The sequence below is a fragment of the Apodemus sylvaticus genome, chromosome 15, assembly GCF_947179515.1.
Source record: "Apodemus sylvaticus chromosome 15, mApoSyl1.1, whole genome shotgun sequence".
Classification (NCBI taxonomy): domain Eukaryota; kingdom Metazoa; phylum Chordata; class Mammalia; order Rodentia; family Muridae; genus Apodemus; species Apodemus sylvaticus.
The window spans coordinates 75,947,168-75,966,184 of record NC_067486.1 but is presented as its reverse complement, the minus strand read 5'-3'; the positions used below and the strand labels follow the sequence as shown (position 1 = coordinate 75,966,184).

The 19,017-nt window shown below is 40.3% G+C and overlaps 1 protein-coding gene across 6 annotated transcripts in view; it reads left to right on the top strand.

Annotated features, from left to right (window-relative positions):
• Lpp (LIM domain containing preferred translocation partner in lipoma) overlaps window positions 1-19,017 on the top strand; it is a 596,469-nt gene that overhangs the window by 443,020 nt on the left and 134,432 nt on the right. For all 6 annotated transcript variants that reach the window (XM_052159121.1, XM_052159118.1, XM_052159120.1 and 3 more), the window contains one exon: window positions 1,391-1,517. In XM_052159121.1, the coding sequence (XP_052015081.1) occupies window positions 1,391-1,517 (127 nt within the window). The remainder of the gene's footprint in view (window positions 1-1,390; window positions 1,518-19,017) is intronic.

Sequence of the window (19,017 nt, the reverse complement as noted above, 5' to 3'; positions counted from 1 at the left end):
TTCCTGTCTCTAAAGTAAATATTCTAACAGGGAATAAAATTCTCTGAGAACCAAAGTTGTGACCAGCCAAAGTGTTTCTTGGGCTCTTTACTTTCTTCATGTCTCTACTACACATTTATATATAACTCAAACACTAGAAACATTGTATAGACAAGAGACTAAAACACCACCAATGAAGTCTTATTCACGTCGTGAAGGCATTTCATGCCTTAGACATCAAATAAGTGAAACTGGAATTAGGCGTGATAACATGTTGCAGACATATATAGTTTATAGCATTTTCATGCCTGATAATTCCGTATATTTATTGAACATGGTGGGAGACTGAATACACAGCTTTGGGCTTTGCAGAATTTCCTTACGTGATTCTGAAGACTGAGCGTCTCAGCCAACTGTTGCAAGACTATAAACAGCAAGTGAACACACTCTCTACCTCTCTTCCCCACTCACAGTCACCAGTGCGTTTCCCGTTTCTAAATTTTCATTTCTCATTTCCTACTTAAAGATTCTGGATTGATAATCACTTGCAAAAATTTGAAATGTAAATAAAGAATATATCTAATAAAATGTTGGAAAGGGAAATCTCGTGAGCTCCCTTATGTGTATGCACCATGAAGCTATTTGGCCGCTAACATCTGCCCTCCCTTTTTTTGCACGCATCGGGATTCTCATTGCTTGTCTCACATACATTCTAACCCGAATTTCCATCCTCTTACACTGCAGTTCTTCAGTCTCACCTGCTTAGGTGAACAGTACTGGCTACTTCATCCTATGTCTGCCTATTACAGCCCTGGGAAGGAAATTGTGCAGAGTCTGTAACTGGGACAAACTCTTTGCTTTCTAGATTCCAGGATCAATAAGATTCATCTTATTTCCCATCTTAAATGTATTTGAACAGGAAAACCCAATGGCTGAGAGCTTTTGTACTGTACCTGAGTTTTTTCCCATGGGTTTAAGAAGCCTTATGTATTTGTTCTCTTTCTCTGCATTCTCTCCTAGGAAGCCTCCCTTAACCCTTGACAGTGCACTTTTGGCAGATTTTCTGTCTCTCTGGGTTTGCTTACAGACTTTCCTCTGGAAGTATTGGTCATCTTGCTAATTAATATACGAGCAATAACATGTCAGCTTTTAGCAGTTATTGCAATATTAGAATCCTACTATTGGAAACACAGATTCTAAAGTGTGATAGACTCATCTAAAAATAGAAGTAAATAAAGTGAATGCCAAAGGTCAGACACTGACTAAATAATAAATCTTAGTGTACAACGCAAGTCTACAAACGAGTAGACCTGTCCTACTTTCTTCCCAGGACAAATACTCCTTGGTTAAGCTGATTTCTGTAGCGGATGTCTAGACTACAATTAAATGGTTATGTCCTTTCTTCTTTCAGAGTGGATACCCTGGGCCTATGGGGCCTCCTTCAGTCCCCCCATCATTCCGCCCAGAAGATGAACTCGAACATCTAACCAAGAAGATGCTGTATGACATGGAAAATCCACCTGCTGACGATTACTTCGGTGAGTGGGGACTAGAGGTGACTTCTGAAGTAAATGTCTCGTTCTGTTTTCCCTAATGAGCAGTGAGGCTATCAGCTCCTCTGGTGTAGTGTTCACATCTGCTGCATGGAGGTAGTGGTCTCCACACACCAGTATGTATGTCTGAGTAGACCACCATGAACTTCAGTGGTTCATAGAATTATTAGACATGTAAAATCAACACATAATTTTACCAGTTTATTAGTTTGGCACAAGACAAAAATGGATCATGTTGTGTCGAAGTATCTCTAAATATTTATGCATAATACTTGGAATCTGATGTGGCTTAACTCTTTTTTCAAGTCTCGCCATGACTGAATTGTGGAGGAAAAATATCTTTCTGATTTCCACTTCTTTCCTCTTTAAAACTATGAAAAATTATGAACAGCAGTGTTATTCTGCCCAGTCTTTTAGTATCAGTTGGAGGTATGTGTTATCTGTGAGATGCTGTGGACACAACTTGTCCGAGGGAATTATAATGCAGAAAGGATAAGACAAACACAAAAGTTATTATGAGTGCATAGAAGAGAAGGTGAGAGTCCTGTGAATGCTCAGGTCAGATTGGACAGATTTTCAACACAGTGAAGAACGGGAATGCTTTATTAATCAGATGTTCATCCTTCAGCCTGAACCCTTTAAAACAATCTTAAATGTAGAGATTGTCTGACACTCAGTCTCATAAAGAGTGTTATTTTTTTAGCATCTAAGTATATTTATTTCTGGGAAAATAACTTTAAAACTGCAACATATTAACACGTGTCAAATAGGAGACCAAGTTTTATCATTACATTGAGGGGATGCTGAGTTATCTATTATGTTGGTATAATAGTTGCTAAACATTCATTCTTTATCTTGTGAGTCTTATCACAAAGTGCTTTCCGAGTAGGTTCTAGAAGGATGTGAGGAGAAACATCATATGGGTTGCAGTACTGAGTAAAGGCTCCACTGAGGTAGAGAACTAAACAGGCTTTTCCATCCTCAAATATTTTTTCTGTCTTCATGACTTCCCTTTAACTTGCTGTTCTGAATGCATAATGACAGGAAAACTATGGCCTGGAGGGTGGATGGGGGAGGGTCTAGTGAAATATAAAAAGCATACACATCCTGTACACGTAAGTCAGTGGAATTTAGCTCAAACGATATGAAGTGTAGATAAAGAACTGAATCCAGAGCTGGGAAGATGGCTTAGCTGCTGGTCTCCTTTGCTTTCCTGTTACTGTTATAAGGGACAGACCACGAACAACTTGGGGAGAAAATGGCTTGTTTCACTTTTCAGGGTAGTCCCATGTTGAGGGATGTCAGGGGACAAGTTCAAGGCCAGGATCTTGAAGCAGATCCTGGAGGAATCCAGTGCAAGAATGCTGCTTATTAGCTTGCTTCAAGGCTTGCAGGCACCTGTCTTATGCAAACCAAGTGATACCACCTGCCCAGAGACCATACCATCCAGAGTGGGCTAGGCCCTCCTATATCAATTAGCAGTCAAGACGCAAGGCTGAGCTGCCCTGCAGGTTCCATGCATGGTGCTGCGCAGCCTGAGCCTTGCTTATATGTAAGGAACCTACAAAGAGCAGTTGATTTCCATCTTGAGTCAGCTGTCCATTAGGGCTGGACCTATTAGAGCCAGCCTTACCTCCCTGAGCTTGGAACAATCCTGCTATCTATCTGACAGACTGACACCAGTCAAGATGACAACAGGTTAAAGGTGCATGCCACCGAGCCTGGACTATTTACTCACTAGAACCCGCACAGGGAAATGGAACTGACTCCTGTGAGTTGTCCTATACTGTGGCTCGCACATCCTCCATGCCCACTCTGTGAGCCTCTGAACCATGAAATAAGCAAGTAAATATTTAAAAAGGAATTTTTAAAAACTAATTCTGATTCTGGCCCCTTCTGCACCCCTGATTAGCTCAGTATTGCCAGCGGTTCCCTATATCACCTGAGCCCAGTTTCCCACCCTGGTGATTCAAAGATGTGGAACCAGTGTTTCCTAGCATTCTTTCAACACTAGAAATTCACTGTGGAAAGAACATTAACCCAAAGAAAGGATAATGGTAAGGCTTAACATCAAGATTATGAGAATTGGCACAAATGCATGGAAAATAGTAAGACAGAAACCAAAGCTTAAAGCAGAGTATAGTAAAGTTTATCGTGCTCTCTTCATTGTAAGAAGAGTAGGGTGTATATTAGAATCCAAGAGAAACTAAAAATAACAAAACAAAACAAAAAACATTAACGATGAAAATTTAGGTGTCTGTAATTAAAGAATATTAAAAGTGAAAAGCTGAATTCTGGGCATATGTGTTTCAGATATCATGCAACAATATCTGTAGCAATAAACTGAACGACTGTATTGACTGTAACAATGGATAAGTGTTACACACTCAGGAAAACAGATAAAACGATCCCTTAGAACTCCCTTAGCTTTACGACATATGAGCTTCGAAAACTGGAGCAAAGTGTTCTCTGAGCTCCACCGGTGCTGTTTTATCTACAGGATGGAAACACTAGCTATCTTATATGGTGATTGTGAGTAATGCATGAAATATTTATAGAAAGCACTCAGCCAAGTCCTTGGCATGTAGGATGTGCTCAATAATCAGAGTTCACCAAAGCTCCAGAGACTTACAGCTTATTTAAGAAAATAAGATATCCCTATTAAAAATCTATCAATAACACTCGATTTAAATTTAACTTGTAGTAACAATAAAAGGTGCATCACCAGCTGTCAAAATAATCATTTCCAAATGGAGGCTGCTAACTGTGAGAGAGGAGTAAAGAAGGGTGTGGTTTTACTGGCTGTTTATGAGATGGTTGTACTATTTTATGGACTTTAGAAATTAACTTATTTCATTTTATGGAAAAATGTAATCCCGCCATGTAGATGTTACTATCATGTTCCCATTAGAGAATTAAGGCCCAGAAATGCTAAGCGATTTTGCTCAATCTCAGCAGATACTGAGCTGTAGAATTAGGTTTAAAGCTGTATTGTTGAACACCGTGCTCTGGGATAGAGGGAGTTGGAGAAATAACTTAGGGAAGGGTTTATTGGGGAGATTGCCTTTGGAGAGCTGGGCAGTGAACGATGAGGTCTCTCTTCTAAATATAAGGTAAACAGGATGTGAGTGAAGCCAGGGTCGTTGGAAGATAATGTACTTTATGTGGAAAACCTGGAAGTGGCTCTGTGCAGGCTAATCTGCCAGTGCTTGCCCCATTTGTGGGTTGTATCTTTGAAAGTGTGTATGTCCTAGAGGGGACTGTGAAAATTATAGTGTGTTATCCCAACAAGAACACCAAGGGTTACATGGCTTCATCCACATTCAGGCCAAGGTTCTGAGAAACTCCAGGAAAGGAAGATCTAGAAGCAGCAACAGTATTATGGAGTGATTAAGCTTGAAGGAGTCTTTAATCTTAGTTCAGTTCATTTGGAAATGGGAAGATAATAGAGAAGTACCTCATTCTCTAATGGAGAAACTTTTGATTTGAAAGGGGTGAAGTAGTGGAATCGAAGCCCCCATGTGGAAATGGAAAATCCTGGGGCAACAGGTGGGAGGAGGCAGTTGGCACAAGTCTCCAAAAGGTTTCTACATCCGGGCTGAAGCTTTTGGACTTCGCCTTCTCTAATGAGTTGCATGCTGAAGTCTAGTACCACGTGGATGGTTCTGTGGACAAGGCTCATGAACATAGCTACAGAGCATAGTTTGAATGACATCTCTAACTCTGCTTAGCAATGTCGAGTCTGGAGCAGAAGTGCTTGGTGTGGGCCTGCCTTCATCATCCCAATCTTCATATATGGTCCGTCACCATCTCGGCTGCAGAGAAACTGTGATGGGTACAGACAGGAGAAGCCGAGGATCTCAGTACAGATATCAGCAGGGTGGTGTGGTGTGAGCGGTCCATGGAGAAGAGAGGTCCATGGGCCTCCCTGAAGATGGAGGAGGGAAGATGAAATAGCACTGTTTGCATCAGGGGTGTGGCCAGAAGGAGAGAGGAAACAGAAAGAACTTGGAGACTGGAGGAAATTCATCTGACCATCCTATTAGAAGCAAGGCTGCAAGCTTTTTCTCGAGGTCTCTCCCTTGTAGTAATCTGTGTTGGCGAAAAACTAGCAAAGGGTGTTGACCTTTGAAGGGAGCTTCCACTCCAGTGGCAGATGCTTAGAGTAATCAAGGGGCAAAGAAATCATTATAATTCCTGAAAAATTCAAAATTTCAAGAGAACTATAAAATTAGATATCAAATGGCAGAATTGAGAAGCAAGCATGACCACTGTGCAACCACGAGCTATGCTGTTCACATAGTTTTCAAGGAAAATGTGAAGGAAAGGTTGAGCTATACATCATCTTGGAATGGCTCCTGGAGGTTATGTGAGTCTTCTTTGTTGCCTTGCATCACAGGCTTTTATTTTCATTTGAAACGAAACACAGTTAGCTGTCCATTTGGAAAGAAAGCATAATTTTTACTGTTGCATGTGCGCAAGCACTCTCATACACATCTGTGTGTGTGTGTGTGTGTGTGTGACCATAGCATGGTTCCAAATGAAAGTTTTCTGACTGAGCTCTTCCTAGGACTGAACACAAATCTGTTGGAATGCAGAATCTCTGAAAGTGGATATACTATATCTGAGAGTGAATCTAAAATATCTGTCAGCATATTTTAAGCATGTAATATAATTATCTTGGCATTGTTTATGTGCTGTTGTCTTATTCCAAAAAAATAAAAGAAAACACTTTTTTTTTGAAGTGTGTGAATTTCAAATTTGTTTCATAGACTATCTGAAGCATCACTATGCCTTCAGAGCAGTACAAGGTAAACTCTTATCTAAGAGAATCTTGTATTTAACTCCAAGGATTGCTAGTGGAAGGCATTGAAAATTCTTTGTATGGAAACAAGACTTTGATTGGAATTGGGTTTTGCTTCCTTGCAAAAGATGCTTGGACTAAAGTGGAAGGCATGAGGCAGCAAAGACATGAAACTTGTGTTAAACCCCAGAGGAAGAGGACAAGAATGTTAATAAACTGCCATTCCTGAAGTGATGTCGCCTGCTCAACACACTTAGTGCTAAGCATCTTCCTATCTGAGATCAAACTGGAGGTCCAGTGATGCTCGTGAATCAGCTCTGGAACGGAGGTCCAGTCCCTCCTTAGGCTCTTTGCAGCACTTGGTAACTGACCCCATCCACAAACATTGACTGTACAGCTTAGGAAGCTAGGAAATGTGTTTTAGGTGCATTTGAAATTTTGGAGGAAAGAAGCCCTGGGGCCCTTCCTGACAATTACTGAAAGAGACCTGTGAAATGGACTTGGCCGATACTATCAGAACCTATGGTGAGGTGGTAAATCCCCATTCAGTGTGGAGAATTAATGTTGTGAACAGGCAGAACAAAATCTCTAAGAACTAGAGGTGAAAAATCAGCTCTTGGATGAGGAAGGCAGTGACACACACACATGCTAATAGATGACTGCATCTTTCATCCAGTGTCCAAGTCTGACACTGTGTGACTTCCTTAGCTTAAATCACTCTTAGCTATGTCTTCAGAATGAGTCTATTACATTGAGTTTTAATCCTGGGTTAAGATGATTAAATGAGGCCAGGTGTGGCAGCTCATACGTTTATTCCCAGCACTTGGGAGGCAGAGGCAGGTGGATGGATCTTTGAATTCAAGGCCAACCTGGTCTACACAGTGATTTCCAGGACAGCCAGCACTGCACAGAGAAACCAAGTCTTGGGGAGATCTCTAAATATAGGATAGAGACAGAAATATGAGTCGGAGTAAAGTTTTTCTGGTGGTTTTAAAATACTCGCACACTTTTTAGATCATCTGAGCTAGACTGCAGCCTGTGTAAGGGGTCAGCATGTTCGTTTGCATCTGTAGATGAACCGGTTGATAAGGAGACTCCTGCTCTGTGCACACTATGCTGCCCTCCTCAGTCAGAGAGCTGACAGGAAGCAGAATGGCCCTGGCTCCAACCTGACTCCAGAGTCTCTTCTCTCCACTTCATTGTGCTCTCTTAGCACGCTGCTGAGTCGGCCATGGAGCAGCAAGATCAGTTAACACGCTGTGTCTGAGCTTTCAGATCTGTACAAAGAGCCCTGTGATTGCTTTGGAAATTGCTTAGCAGGTCTTAACTAAGGTGCTGAGTGATTTGAACTTGATTGTCTTCATTGTTGTGTGACCAAAAAACTATTTCCAGAGTGTCCCTGTTGATTACAGACAGGGGACTGACTCCAGGTGGACAGTTTTCTTTAGGAAAGTTAGGATGTCAAGTCTTCACACACAAATAACCTAATTAAGTAAAAACCCAAAACCACCACAGCAGAGAAAAAGGAGAAAATGGGTGGTTTAGAAAAAGGTGGGGATCAGAGGGGAAAGTTGGGTTTTGGTTTTATTTTTTTCTCTTTTTAAGGTAGCTATGGATCATAACAGTACAGCAGTATTTAGTTAGATACATTAGGTCTATTTCCTTTATGGTGATAACTTGTGAAGTATTTGCTCAGAGCAGTGCAGGCTTACAGCACTAAGTCACTTCTGTCTTTCACTATAGCATACGTTAAGTTTTAGTAAACTCAGCCAGTATGCTGTTAAAACATTGATTTGAAACCTAAGATTTATAGTTTTTTTTTTTTAATGTGGTCCTAAAAGTTTTGAGAGATAGTTTTTTTCATTTTCTAGAAAATTAAAGCTCAAATTATACATCCAAAGTCATACAACTGAAACTGATTTGAAAACTGTGGATATATTCTTTTTTCTAGAGTAGAAATTAAGGCTCCAGAGATGGCTATGTTAGTGCTAGTGCCTGCTGTGTAGACATGAGAACCTAGTGCCTGCTGTGTAGACATGAGGGCCTAAGTTTGGATCCCCAGCAGCCATGCAAAATCCTGGTCACTGTACACGGTTGTTACCCCAGTGCTGGACGGGTAGGCAGAGGTAGAGATAGGAAAATTGCTGTGGTTTGTTGCCCTCTAGCCTACTGAAAAATAGCAACTTCCTATTTTCCTTGGGAGTAAGACAGAAATGAAGGAAGTCACCTAAGATGATCTTCTGATCTTCACATACTTGCATATTCTTGTACAGATACACACAGAGACACACACACACACACACACACACACATATTTAATCAAAAATATTTTTTAAAAAATATAAAATTGATGGTGGAAATGGGGAAGGGGCCATTAAAAGATAAAAAAAAAAAAAGTCCATTGGTCTTGATGTTTTTGCAAACTGAGACCTGGATACACCATTGCTATCCTCAGAGAAGAATGCATTTGCCATTAAAAACAATGAATTAATGACTTGCTAGTACCTATGTATGCGAATTGTTCTGACCTTAACTTTCAAATATAAAAATATATCATTGCCTCTGTCCCTCCCTTTACACATACCTGCTTGTACCTTTTGAGTCTGTCTTCCTCATGAGTGTGTAGATGTGAAGACAGTGCTTATGTCACGGTAGTGCCCCATCCTTAATGGGTTGGCAAGTGAGAAATGAGAATGAGAGTTTGGCAGTCGCTGCAGAGTAGGGGTATTCATCAACTCATTTGTATATCACCTTTGAATTATAAAATGTTAGCCATGGAAGGTACCTGCACCTAAGAACCTGCTCCAGATGGGGAGAAGATGAAATTAATCCCCCTGGGGTCATAAGGCACTTAGTGACACAGCCGTAAATTATAACCCAAATTTTATCATTTCTTTCTTTTTAATCACATAAGGGCACAGGAGAATATGTAAGTAGAGTTAAGATGTGGTTGCTACATCCAAGGAGCTTAAAATTAGGCTGACAGCCTTGGACTGGATCTCCTTTCCATGTGTCTTCTGTGAAATCTAGGAGGAAATTGGTAGATGGAAAGGTTGCAGAGTTGAGATTTTATTTTTAAAGTACTATATCATATTTTACTTTATGCAGTTTCCCCTGTAACCTTTGGCTCCCACAAGAGATTCTTGCCTTTGTAATTTCTTCCTGTTCTTAAAGAATTGGGTCATAAGACAGGGAATCAAATTGAAAGGAGTATCATGTCCCCATGTGTACATAAACTGTCTATAGCAGCTGTTCTATAAAGGTCATCCTTAAAGTAGCTCCCTCCTCCAATGTAGTGAACCACCATCCAAAATTTTCATTTTATATGGAATTGATACAAACAATAGAAATCTACTCATGGGATTACATTTAGCAGCATCCATTTTATCAAAATTCTGAAGAAAGTAAAGATACTTCTACTTCATAACTCAACATCCGTTGATCAAAAGTCATGGAAGCAATTTGAATTCTGGAAAAAGCACTGATGGACCACACATTATGCATGGCATAAGAGTCTTGCTTCCTAGACCATACACAATCTTGTGTTGAAATGAGGGTTAAGCTGAGTCCTGAAGTCACAATGCTAATTATGTGTTTTCTGACCTTACCTCACAGCCATGTTTCAATGAGAACAAAGTAATGAGAGTTTGCCACAGCAGTGAATGACCTATACTACCTAAAACTCTAAAAAGAAGTCCATAGAAGATGCTTACTCCCAGGTCAGAAAATGCTGTGTGCAGCATGAAGCAACTGTGGAAGAATTTGATACAACATAACTGACATCAGTCACCATTATTGAGAGAATGACACAATGACAATTGCTTAGACCTGTCTGTGGGTCTTGTCTTATGTGGCATTAGGGACTCTCTACTTGTTCTTGAAAAGTGTTCAACTGGTTTTTGGAGATCCTCCTAATACATAACACATCACACAGCCCACATTTGACTCTATCAAACCTTTCATTTGTATAAGTCCTATTCCTGGCTCCACTGTTAACTAGCAATAAAAATCATTAGTGTTCAATACAAGCTAACAGAAGCATTGTCCAGGAGTGTCTTGCTGATGGAAACCATAAAGATGCAGTATGGAGGAATCATGGAAACAACTTTTAAGCATCTACTGGTTGGCTGTAGGATCTCAGTTGAGTTAGACTGGAGCTCAGAAATCATATAGCTCGTGAACTTACCACTTGTCATTCTATAGAGGGTATGTTCATAATTTTTGTCATCTTTATAAGCTAAACATATTATTTAACATGTGTTTTATTTACATCAATAATTTTAGTCTACTTTGTTATTCATACATATGAATAATACTCACAGTTGACCTTGTCCCGATACTGTCAGAAACACTGGCTCTTCTCAGCCATCATGCCTTAAACTCTCTGAGGTTTACTTCAGCACTATAAAGCTTTAACCTCAGTCCTCATTTGTTTCTCCAAAGCTCAAATGTTAAATAAAATTTAATATAAATAAAGAATAAAGTCAAACTCATCTCTGTTAGAGGCAGCAGAATGGGTAATGGTCCTGGCATCCAGTGTTTTGATCCCTCAGAGCCTCAGATTGTCGTGCTGCCCAGGTGATCCATGACAATGTTAAGCCAGTCTCTTTCCTACTGGTTTTATCTGCAATGTTGGGGTTTATCTGCAACTTGATCTGTTCACATCTTTAGAGCTTCATGATTCCTGTGCTTCAAACCCTTTTCATAGTTTCTCTGTACACTATTTAAATGTAGATGGATTGGAAAATGGCCATTCTATAGAATGTTACAACAGTGTTTGCTTCAGAGTTCCAATATAACCCAAGTCAATTTCAAAGGCCAGTTATCCTTATTTGGAGTTGCCCACCCCAAACCCCTTTCCATAGGGCTTAGGAAGATCACTGCATTGAAAGATCAAGTGCCAAATAATCAGATTAAAATAGTATTGTAGACTATGACAAAGCACAGCACTGATGCCATGCACTTACTCTGCTTAAGGGCTTCTGGGGTCAGTATTACTAATGGTACTTGGCATAAAGAAGAGATACTAATATTGCTGACCATCAATGTGACATTGGTATTTAATGTAGATGATACAGCACTGTCATAAAAAAGAACAAGTCATCCTTTGATGGATGGCACAGAGGGATGAGCCCTTGGGTTGGAGGCAAGAAATCCATGCGTACGTAAGGCTGGGTCTTTTTCTCTGGGGCCCTGCTGCTGTTTGACTTTTGTGCTGTCTTTAGGAGGCTTTCTTATATGTTAACTGAGAACATGTGAGCAGTCTTAAGATTCTTTCTCAGAAAACTAAGTGACAGATGTAACTCAGCCTGCAGGTAGAGCTAATGGTAAGATAAACGAGCTCAGACCCCAGAACAAGATAGAGCTAAAGCAGAGAGTAGGAGGACAGATCCATCACAGGCTTTCTTACCTTTCCTGAGCTTCTGTTATTTTACTTATCTCAAAGAAGATCATTACCTCTAATCTATTTTACATACTTATTGCCACACTTATTTATGGTGTTCAAAACTATTAGTAGAACCCTCAAAAACTAAAGAGATGTTAACATTGCCTCTCCAGGCAATATCCAGTTTGATTTATGCTGTTTGTGACTAGCATATCATAATCTCTCTGATATTTTCATGAATTAATGCTTTGTGATTTTGTATGGTGTTATCTTGTTATTGGAATATCATTAGAGGATCTAAGACATGGGTTTTACTCATTCTGTGTGAGAAAGCAACACCCAAAGATACACCACAATGTTCTCATTTGCTGAGCAAACTACTCTTGCTTTTTAATGTGGAATGCAGAAAACTAATTGAATAAAAAGACAAAATGAATTTTGACTCAGATGGTGGAGGATGAATCATAACCTTCTTTCTTATCTAAGATGTACAGAAAAAAAAATAAAGCAAATGCAGTACCGTGCAGCCTTCCTGGCTGTGTCAGCATAATTAGACAGCCTGTTTTTCTACAGAACAGAGAATATATCTCTACCAAGTTGAGAATTGCAGGTAGGACAAAAACCTAGTTAATTTTTTTCTTTGTTAATAGTTTGATCAAAGGATCTCTCTGTCCTTGTTTCAAGTATACCAATCATAGGGTTCTGTTCCCATCAGCAAATATTATCCCGACTCCTCAGAAATTCACTTGTAATCTCAACTGAGCAATTAGGAGACATAAAGTTGACTGTGTACTTAATGTGTGGTCCACATATCAGCCTGTCAGGTGGTCAGTAAGGGGGATAGACCACCAGAAGATGCTTCCTAAGTCACAGCTTTCTTAGACTTATTGAAGAAATTATTCAAAATAAAATATAGACTATCTTTCTAGAGTCTTGGACCCAGATTTATGATCTAATCAGCTAGCCTGTGAGTGTAACGTAAAGTTTACTAATTAAGAGGCATTTTTAAGACCTCCATTTTCTCTAATTGTTCTTTCATTTATAATTTTAGTGCGTCTCATCAGGGTCCTGTGTGTGTGTGTGTGTGTGTGTGTCTGTGTCTGTGTGTCTGTTTTACATGCCTATTAGTCTATTCACTGATTTGTAAGATTCTCCAAGAAAAACTACAAATCCTTAGCTGCTGTTTATTTCTTCTTCAAAAAGCAAAGTGTCATTCCATCAGGACTTTCACTCTTAGTAGACATACCCTAGAAGAGTTCTATTCTAAAAGTCTGCACTTTCTGGTTAAAACATGACCAGCATAGAGTAAGCACTTAATTTGGCACACTTTAATTTGCTTTGCCCATGTATTTTTACTATGACTCTTTGAAACAGATGTTCTTCTTTTATAGATAATAAAATGGAGACATAAGCAAGTTAAAGATGTTTTCTAAGGTCTATCAATTATAGTTGCTTTTTGAGCCTACAGCCTGGCTTTTGACCCCTACATATATTGAATCTATGACCACACCTGGCAGAAGGGATACAAGTCATGGTAAACCACAACATCTGTGCTAATATCCTAACCCATGTCTCCCTTTGTTTCTTCTGAAGGATGTTTCTTAGAATACTTTTGCTTCCTCTGGTTGAAGGGTCCCACAAATGACCAAGGAATTAGATGGGAATCCAGACCTGCCATAGTCTCTTTGCCCTATGTCAAATGTCTGCAGAGATAAAGAGTTAGCTTATCTATAACAGTGCCCTGCTGGACTGCTTAAACACCAAACAAGTGTGCAGTGTTAGGATTCTGGATGTGAGTGTGCCTGAGACCTGTATCCCCATTCCTTTTCTCATCTTAGGTTTAACTGAACCTGGCTATTCATTTTCAGCTGAGAAACTTCACACAATACCTCAGGCCAGGGTACCCTCTTTCACAAATAGATAATTACTTTTGATTTTTAGAAGTCTATCTCAATAATATGATCTAAGGTAGGGAGCCTTTAAAAAGCTGATCCAGTTCACAGGTAAACAGAGAGAGAGAGAGAGAGAGAGAGAGAGAGAGAGAGAGAGAGAGAGAGAACATCAGGGACAAGGAATTCATGTTGAAAATATGATTTCCCTGTTGACATGTCCTTAGACAAAGAGTTTAATGCAATAGCTAGCAATTGGCTCGCTCGGTCGGAAGTTGATGCTATTTTAGGTCATCAGCAGGAGTGTCAATGTATCTGTGAATTTTGGCATTTTGTTTCATTAAGGTGGTTCAGGAAGCCAGACACTGATTAACTGATTATTCAACTTGGTTCCCACTCCTAATTTTGGATGTGTGGTGTCTTCAGGCAGCTGTTGTGACACCCTGCTTCTAAAGAAAACTTTGCTTGTGCTTCTGAAGCAATTCTGGGAATAGTTTACCCCACATCCTACTCTCTTGGATTCTCTGCATCTCTGGTGACAGATGCCATGGAGATACTGTTGCTTCTGGATCCTGGCATTTCTAGGAAGTACCAGGCAGGCACTACCAGAGGGCATCCAGACTGCCTGCATTCTTCCTGGTACACTGGGCTCAAGGTGGACTTTCTTATGGAAATTACATGAGAAGATGCCCATGAAAGAATGGCCTCAACAAAATAGTCTTTCTGGAGGGAAGAGAAACCCTGCACAGACCACAGGATGTATATAGGTAAGACTAGGGACATTCTAGATTCTGCTGCAAGAACTTGGAATCTGATTGTGTCTGTAAGAAGGAAGGACAATGATTTCTAGTTTGGAAACCTAAGTCTTCTTTGCCCATTTGTTTAAACATTGAATAGTTATTGTAGACCTATTAGGTGTGAAGCATTTTCACTAAGCATTAGTCTAAAAGTTGAGAATATAAATGCCTACAAACAATTACATAATAAGTATAGTACTAGAGCTTTGTGATACTATGGAAAGAAAAATGGTTGGCTGAGATTGAAACCACAGGTAAGTGTTAGCTCATGTGCATTATGTCAGAACTAAATAGTAATTGAATATTCCAGGTAACCCATTTCTAACAATCCAGTAGGAACACAGGGAGAGGACCCAACAGAGAATTATAAAGCATGCAGTACAAAGAGAGAAGATGGATTGAACAGAGAAAGGACGATAAAAGACTGACCGATGTCTAGATCGAGGCTTTTCTTGCCGCTGCTCTTTCCTGTTACTGTTTAGAGTCCTGAGCATCCAGAAGGGATTTGTGTGAAGACCAAGATGCTTTTTTAATATGCATAGGTGTGATAGTGTCAGATGCCCCAGAACTGGACACTTAAAGATAGTTGTGAGCTGCCATGCCATACATTGAACCCTGATTCTCTGAAAAGCAGTCAGCACTCCTAACCACAGAGCCATCTCTCCAGGCCTACAGCCAAGATATTAATTAGGGATAATTCTGGATCCTGTTGTGGGGAGAGCTGTTGACTCTGTGGACGCTTGGAGATTGGACTGTGCCTCATTTGTACTAATCTAAAGGAGACAAGAGCCTGAACCAAAGCAGTTGAGATTTGACAATTTTGCAGGGGCAGGGAGGACATCTGAGTGAGGAGAAGGGGCAGGTTAAGGTTTATCACTAAGCTTCTGTCTTAGGTAGGAAATACCATAAAGTGCGATGAGAAAAACTGATTTAGTAGTGGTTGTGCATGAACCCACTAAGGGCTTCCCTATTTGGAACTAGTTTAATTTTCATCCATCAGTACTTATTGAGCACCTGCTGGATACACTCACACATCATTTCACAACATCATTGTTACAACAGCAAAGACTAAAACAGACAAAACCCTTCTGCTAAGAGGCTCCCATTCTAGTAAGTGGAGAAAGAGAGTACATAAATAAGTACACACTGAGAATGACAGACGTAGGGGACCATGTACACAACGAGCTGGAAAGGGAGACAGCACACACAGCAGTGGGGGACGAATCAGGGCAGAAGCATGGTGCGTGGTGGGACAGCTGTCTCCTCGAGATCCCTGTGGTCAGATCTCCTGTGTCTATTATTGTTCCTGATTTATTATTGTCATCTTATAAATTGTGTACTTCCCCTGAGACAGGAATGTATAAAATTGTAAACATTTCCATGTGTGTGTGTGTGTGTGTGTGTGTGTGTGTGTGTGTTCAACATAATATATGCCAGGAGAAACAAAAAGAGGGGGGAAGATACTTTCCACACACTCATCTTTGTTTCTCTAAAAACTAGAGCTTGAAGTTAGAAAGTCTCAGAAAGGAACCCAAGATTTAACCCAAATCTCTTCCAAGGATCCAGTTTGACATGACAGAGTGCTACTGTTAACTCCAAATGCGTGGCCATGCTTTTGTGGCACTCTTGGGCAGGTGTGGCTCATGGGTCACAGGTTAAAGAACTGGCAGTGAAACCTGAGAGTAGTGAGCATGTTAGCATAGTATCAGGACCATCAGAATGTCAGCATCAGGACCATCAGAATGTCAGCATCAGGACCATCAGAATGTCAGCATCAGGACCATCAGAATGTCAGCATCAGGACCATCAGAATGTCAGTATCAGGACCATCAATGTCACTGTCAGGACCATCAGAATGTCAGCATCAGGACCATCAGAATGTCAGCATCAGGACCATCAGAATGTCAGCATCAGGACCATCAGAATGTCAGTATCAGGACCATCAGAATGTCAGCGTCAGGACCATCAGAATGTCAGCATCAGGACCATCAGAATGTCAGCATCAGGACCATCAGAATGTCAGCCTCAGGACCATCAGAATGTCAGTATCAGGACCATCAATGTCACTATCAGGACCATCAGAATGTCAGCATCAGGACCATCAGATGTCAGCATCAGGACCATCAGAATGTCAGTATCAGGACCATCAGAATGTCAGAATCTTAGGTAACTTGGCTTCTCTTGCTTGAGCATGAGAATCTCAAATGATAACCAAAGATAACATTTGCAGGTGCCAGTTCAGCTATTTCATATTTGTTGGATTACTGTAAATACTGAAGAAAAGTATAAGACATTGGTATGGTGTCATATTCATTTAATTGATAGATGTTATATACAATTAAGTCAAGATAGAGTAGATGGAGACATTTCTTGACTATTTATAGAATACTGATTATGGACCAAGCACTTCATTAAATACTTTAGTAATTGATCATGCTTCATCATACTTGTGCAATAGGTAGTCACTCATATCTAGATATTATGGATGAAAAATGAAATCCTAAGACAGTTCTAAACTTGGTCCAAGGTCACACAGATTGTTAAGACCTCTTGGTCTTCTTAAGGGAAGTCTCCGTTCCTACTTGCTTAACAAATAAATGTTTCTAATGGAGCCACTTTTCCTCATAGCTATAATGTTCTACAGATTTCTACAATCAGTACCATACATGGCTATAATTTCTGTTAGTCACACTGTTATCTATGCAATGTAAAATCAAGATTGTTGGAATGGAAAGGGTCCTGACTTTTTAGAATCTTAGCATGAAGAGTAAGAAACATCCGAGGGAACAACATTTTCATGAGACAAGGTTATGTGCCCATATGCACTATACTTATATGTTTTTATATAGAGAGGATAGATAGATAGATAGATAGATAGATAGATAGATAGATAGATGGTTGATAGATATAGATGGAGAGATAGATAGATAGATAGATAGATAGATAGATAGATAGATAGATAGATAGATAGATAGATAGATTAAACAGACAGACAGACAGATATCATTAGGCCCATATTCACTGACAAATTTTAACTGACTATGGCATGTTATTAGTTATAATGGACCTAAAAACTAAGTTGAGAATTACTGATCAAGTTTCATCTTGTCACATCATAGACCTGAAAACAGAAACACATTGGCAACTGCTTTCAGAAGGCCCTCTGCTTAAGGAACCCTGGTTTTCTGACTTTCACTGATGGTGATTTTCATTTTTATTTCACAAAACAATATTTCTGGATTGCGTCATGTCTTGCTTCATGGTTTCAGTGGAACATAAAGGCAGCAGGCAGAGGTATTTACTCTGCCTGGGTCCCATACAGACCTGTCGGTAAGGGAGGATGTGCTGTTCACTGTTTTCTGCTGAGGCTCACCTGTTCACTAGTACAGCTCCTCAGCACATTTTCATAGTGGTAGGTCTGTGGGCTGCATAGCTTTTGTGTTTGTGTTTTCAATTTCAGTTCCTTTGATAACTGAGCAAATAGCAGAGATGATGAAAGCTAACAGGATTCATCTCCTAGATTGTGTGTCATTTCGCCTTTTCAGTGAGTCAGGATGTCTGGTAATGACACAGGAGATTAGAAGGTGGCAAGGTGTGCTTCAGTGAATGTTTGTGGGGCACTCACTATTTGTCCCTCACAGATTTATGTGAAGTGAATGAGAGGTTTGCTACACAGAATATGCAGGGCGGAGAAAAGGTAAATAAATTTGGAAGTCTTGTCTCTCAAGAAACTCACAGGTTAGACAGCCAAAATTGTATAATAACCCTTTGCCCGTAAGGTTTCTATGCATATGGCTAAAGGATGTCTTGGGGCATGGAAAATATTGATAGGTTAAGGGCTGATACCTGAACTGCGGCTGTAAGGAAATAAAAACTCCCCCCTTGTAGAAGGGAGAAGAAAGGCATGGAGAAAGGAAGGCAGGGAGGTGGGAAGCAGTGTCCCATCTTGTGATAGCAGAACGTCTCTGGCACCAACATGGTGATGAGCCAGTGGTAGGGACATGGAAGGAGAGATAGTCTGTGTCCAGTGAGGAGCCACCGGTCAGTGCCACCAGATCCGTGCCTGATACAGGAGGGAACAACCGTTCCTGTTGCCACGTAGCACTGCTAATGACTGAGATGACCTCACAGAGGCACCTCGTGGGACAGAGTACAGACTTGCCAGGTGGAACAGAAAGATGGTATTGTTATCTTTTACTCATGCTTCAAAACAGGAAATGCCTAAGTAAGCACTTTGCAGATCAAGGCAGCTGTGCTGTACCTGCCCTTGTGTTCTTGTGCGTCAGCAGGACTGTGGGGATACTGCTGTGGGAAGGCCCCACTGAATGCAACAGAAGGAGGACCCCCTAAACTCTAGAAGTGGAAATGTATATACATCTAGATTCCAATGTTACTTTCATGTTTCAATTAAGAGGTAAGCTGTCAGAAAACCCCTTAAATGCGTTTTCTCAATTGTGTGTTCTTGTGTTTGTCCAATCCTGCTCCCGACTAAAGGTTTGTCTGAGTTTACAATGGAAAGGACCTTGGGAGCCATCTCCAAATGTCTTTTGTTTGTTTGTTTTGATAAAATCAAAGAGAATGACTCGAGCTGCAGCCATCGCGGGGAGCA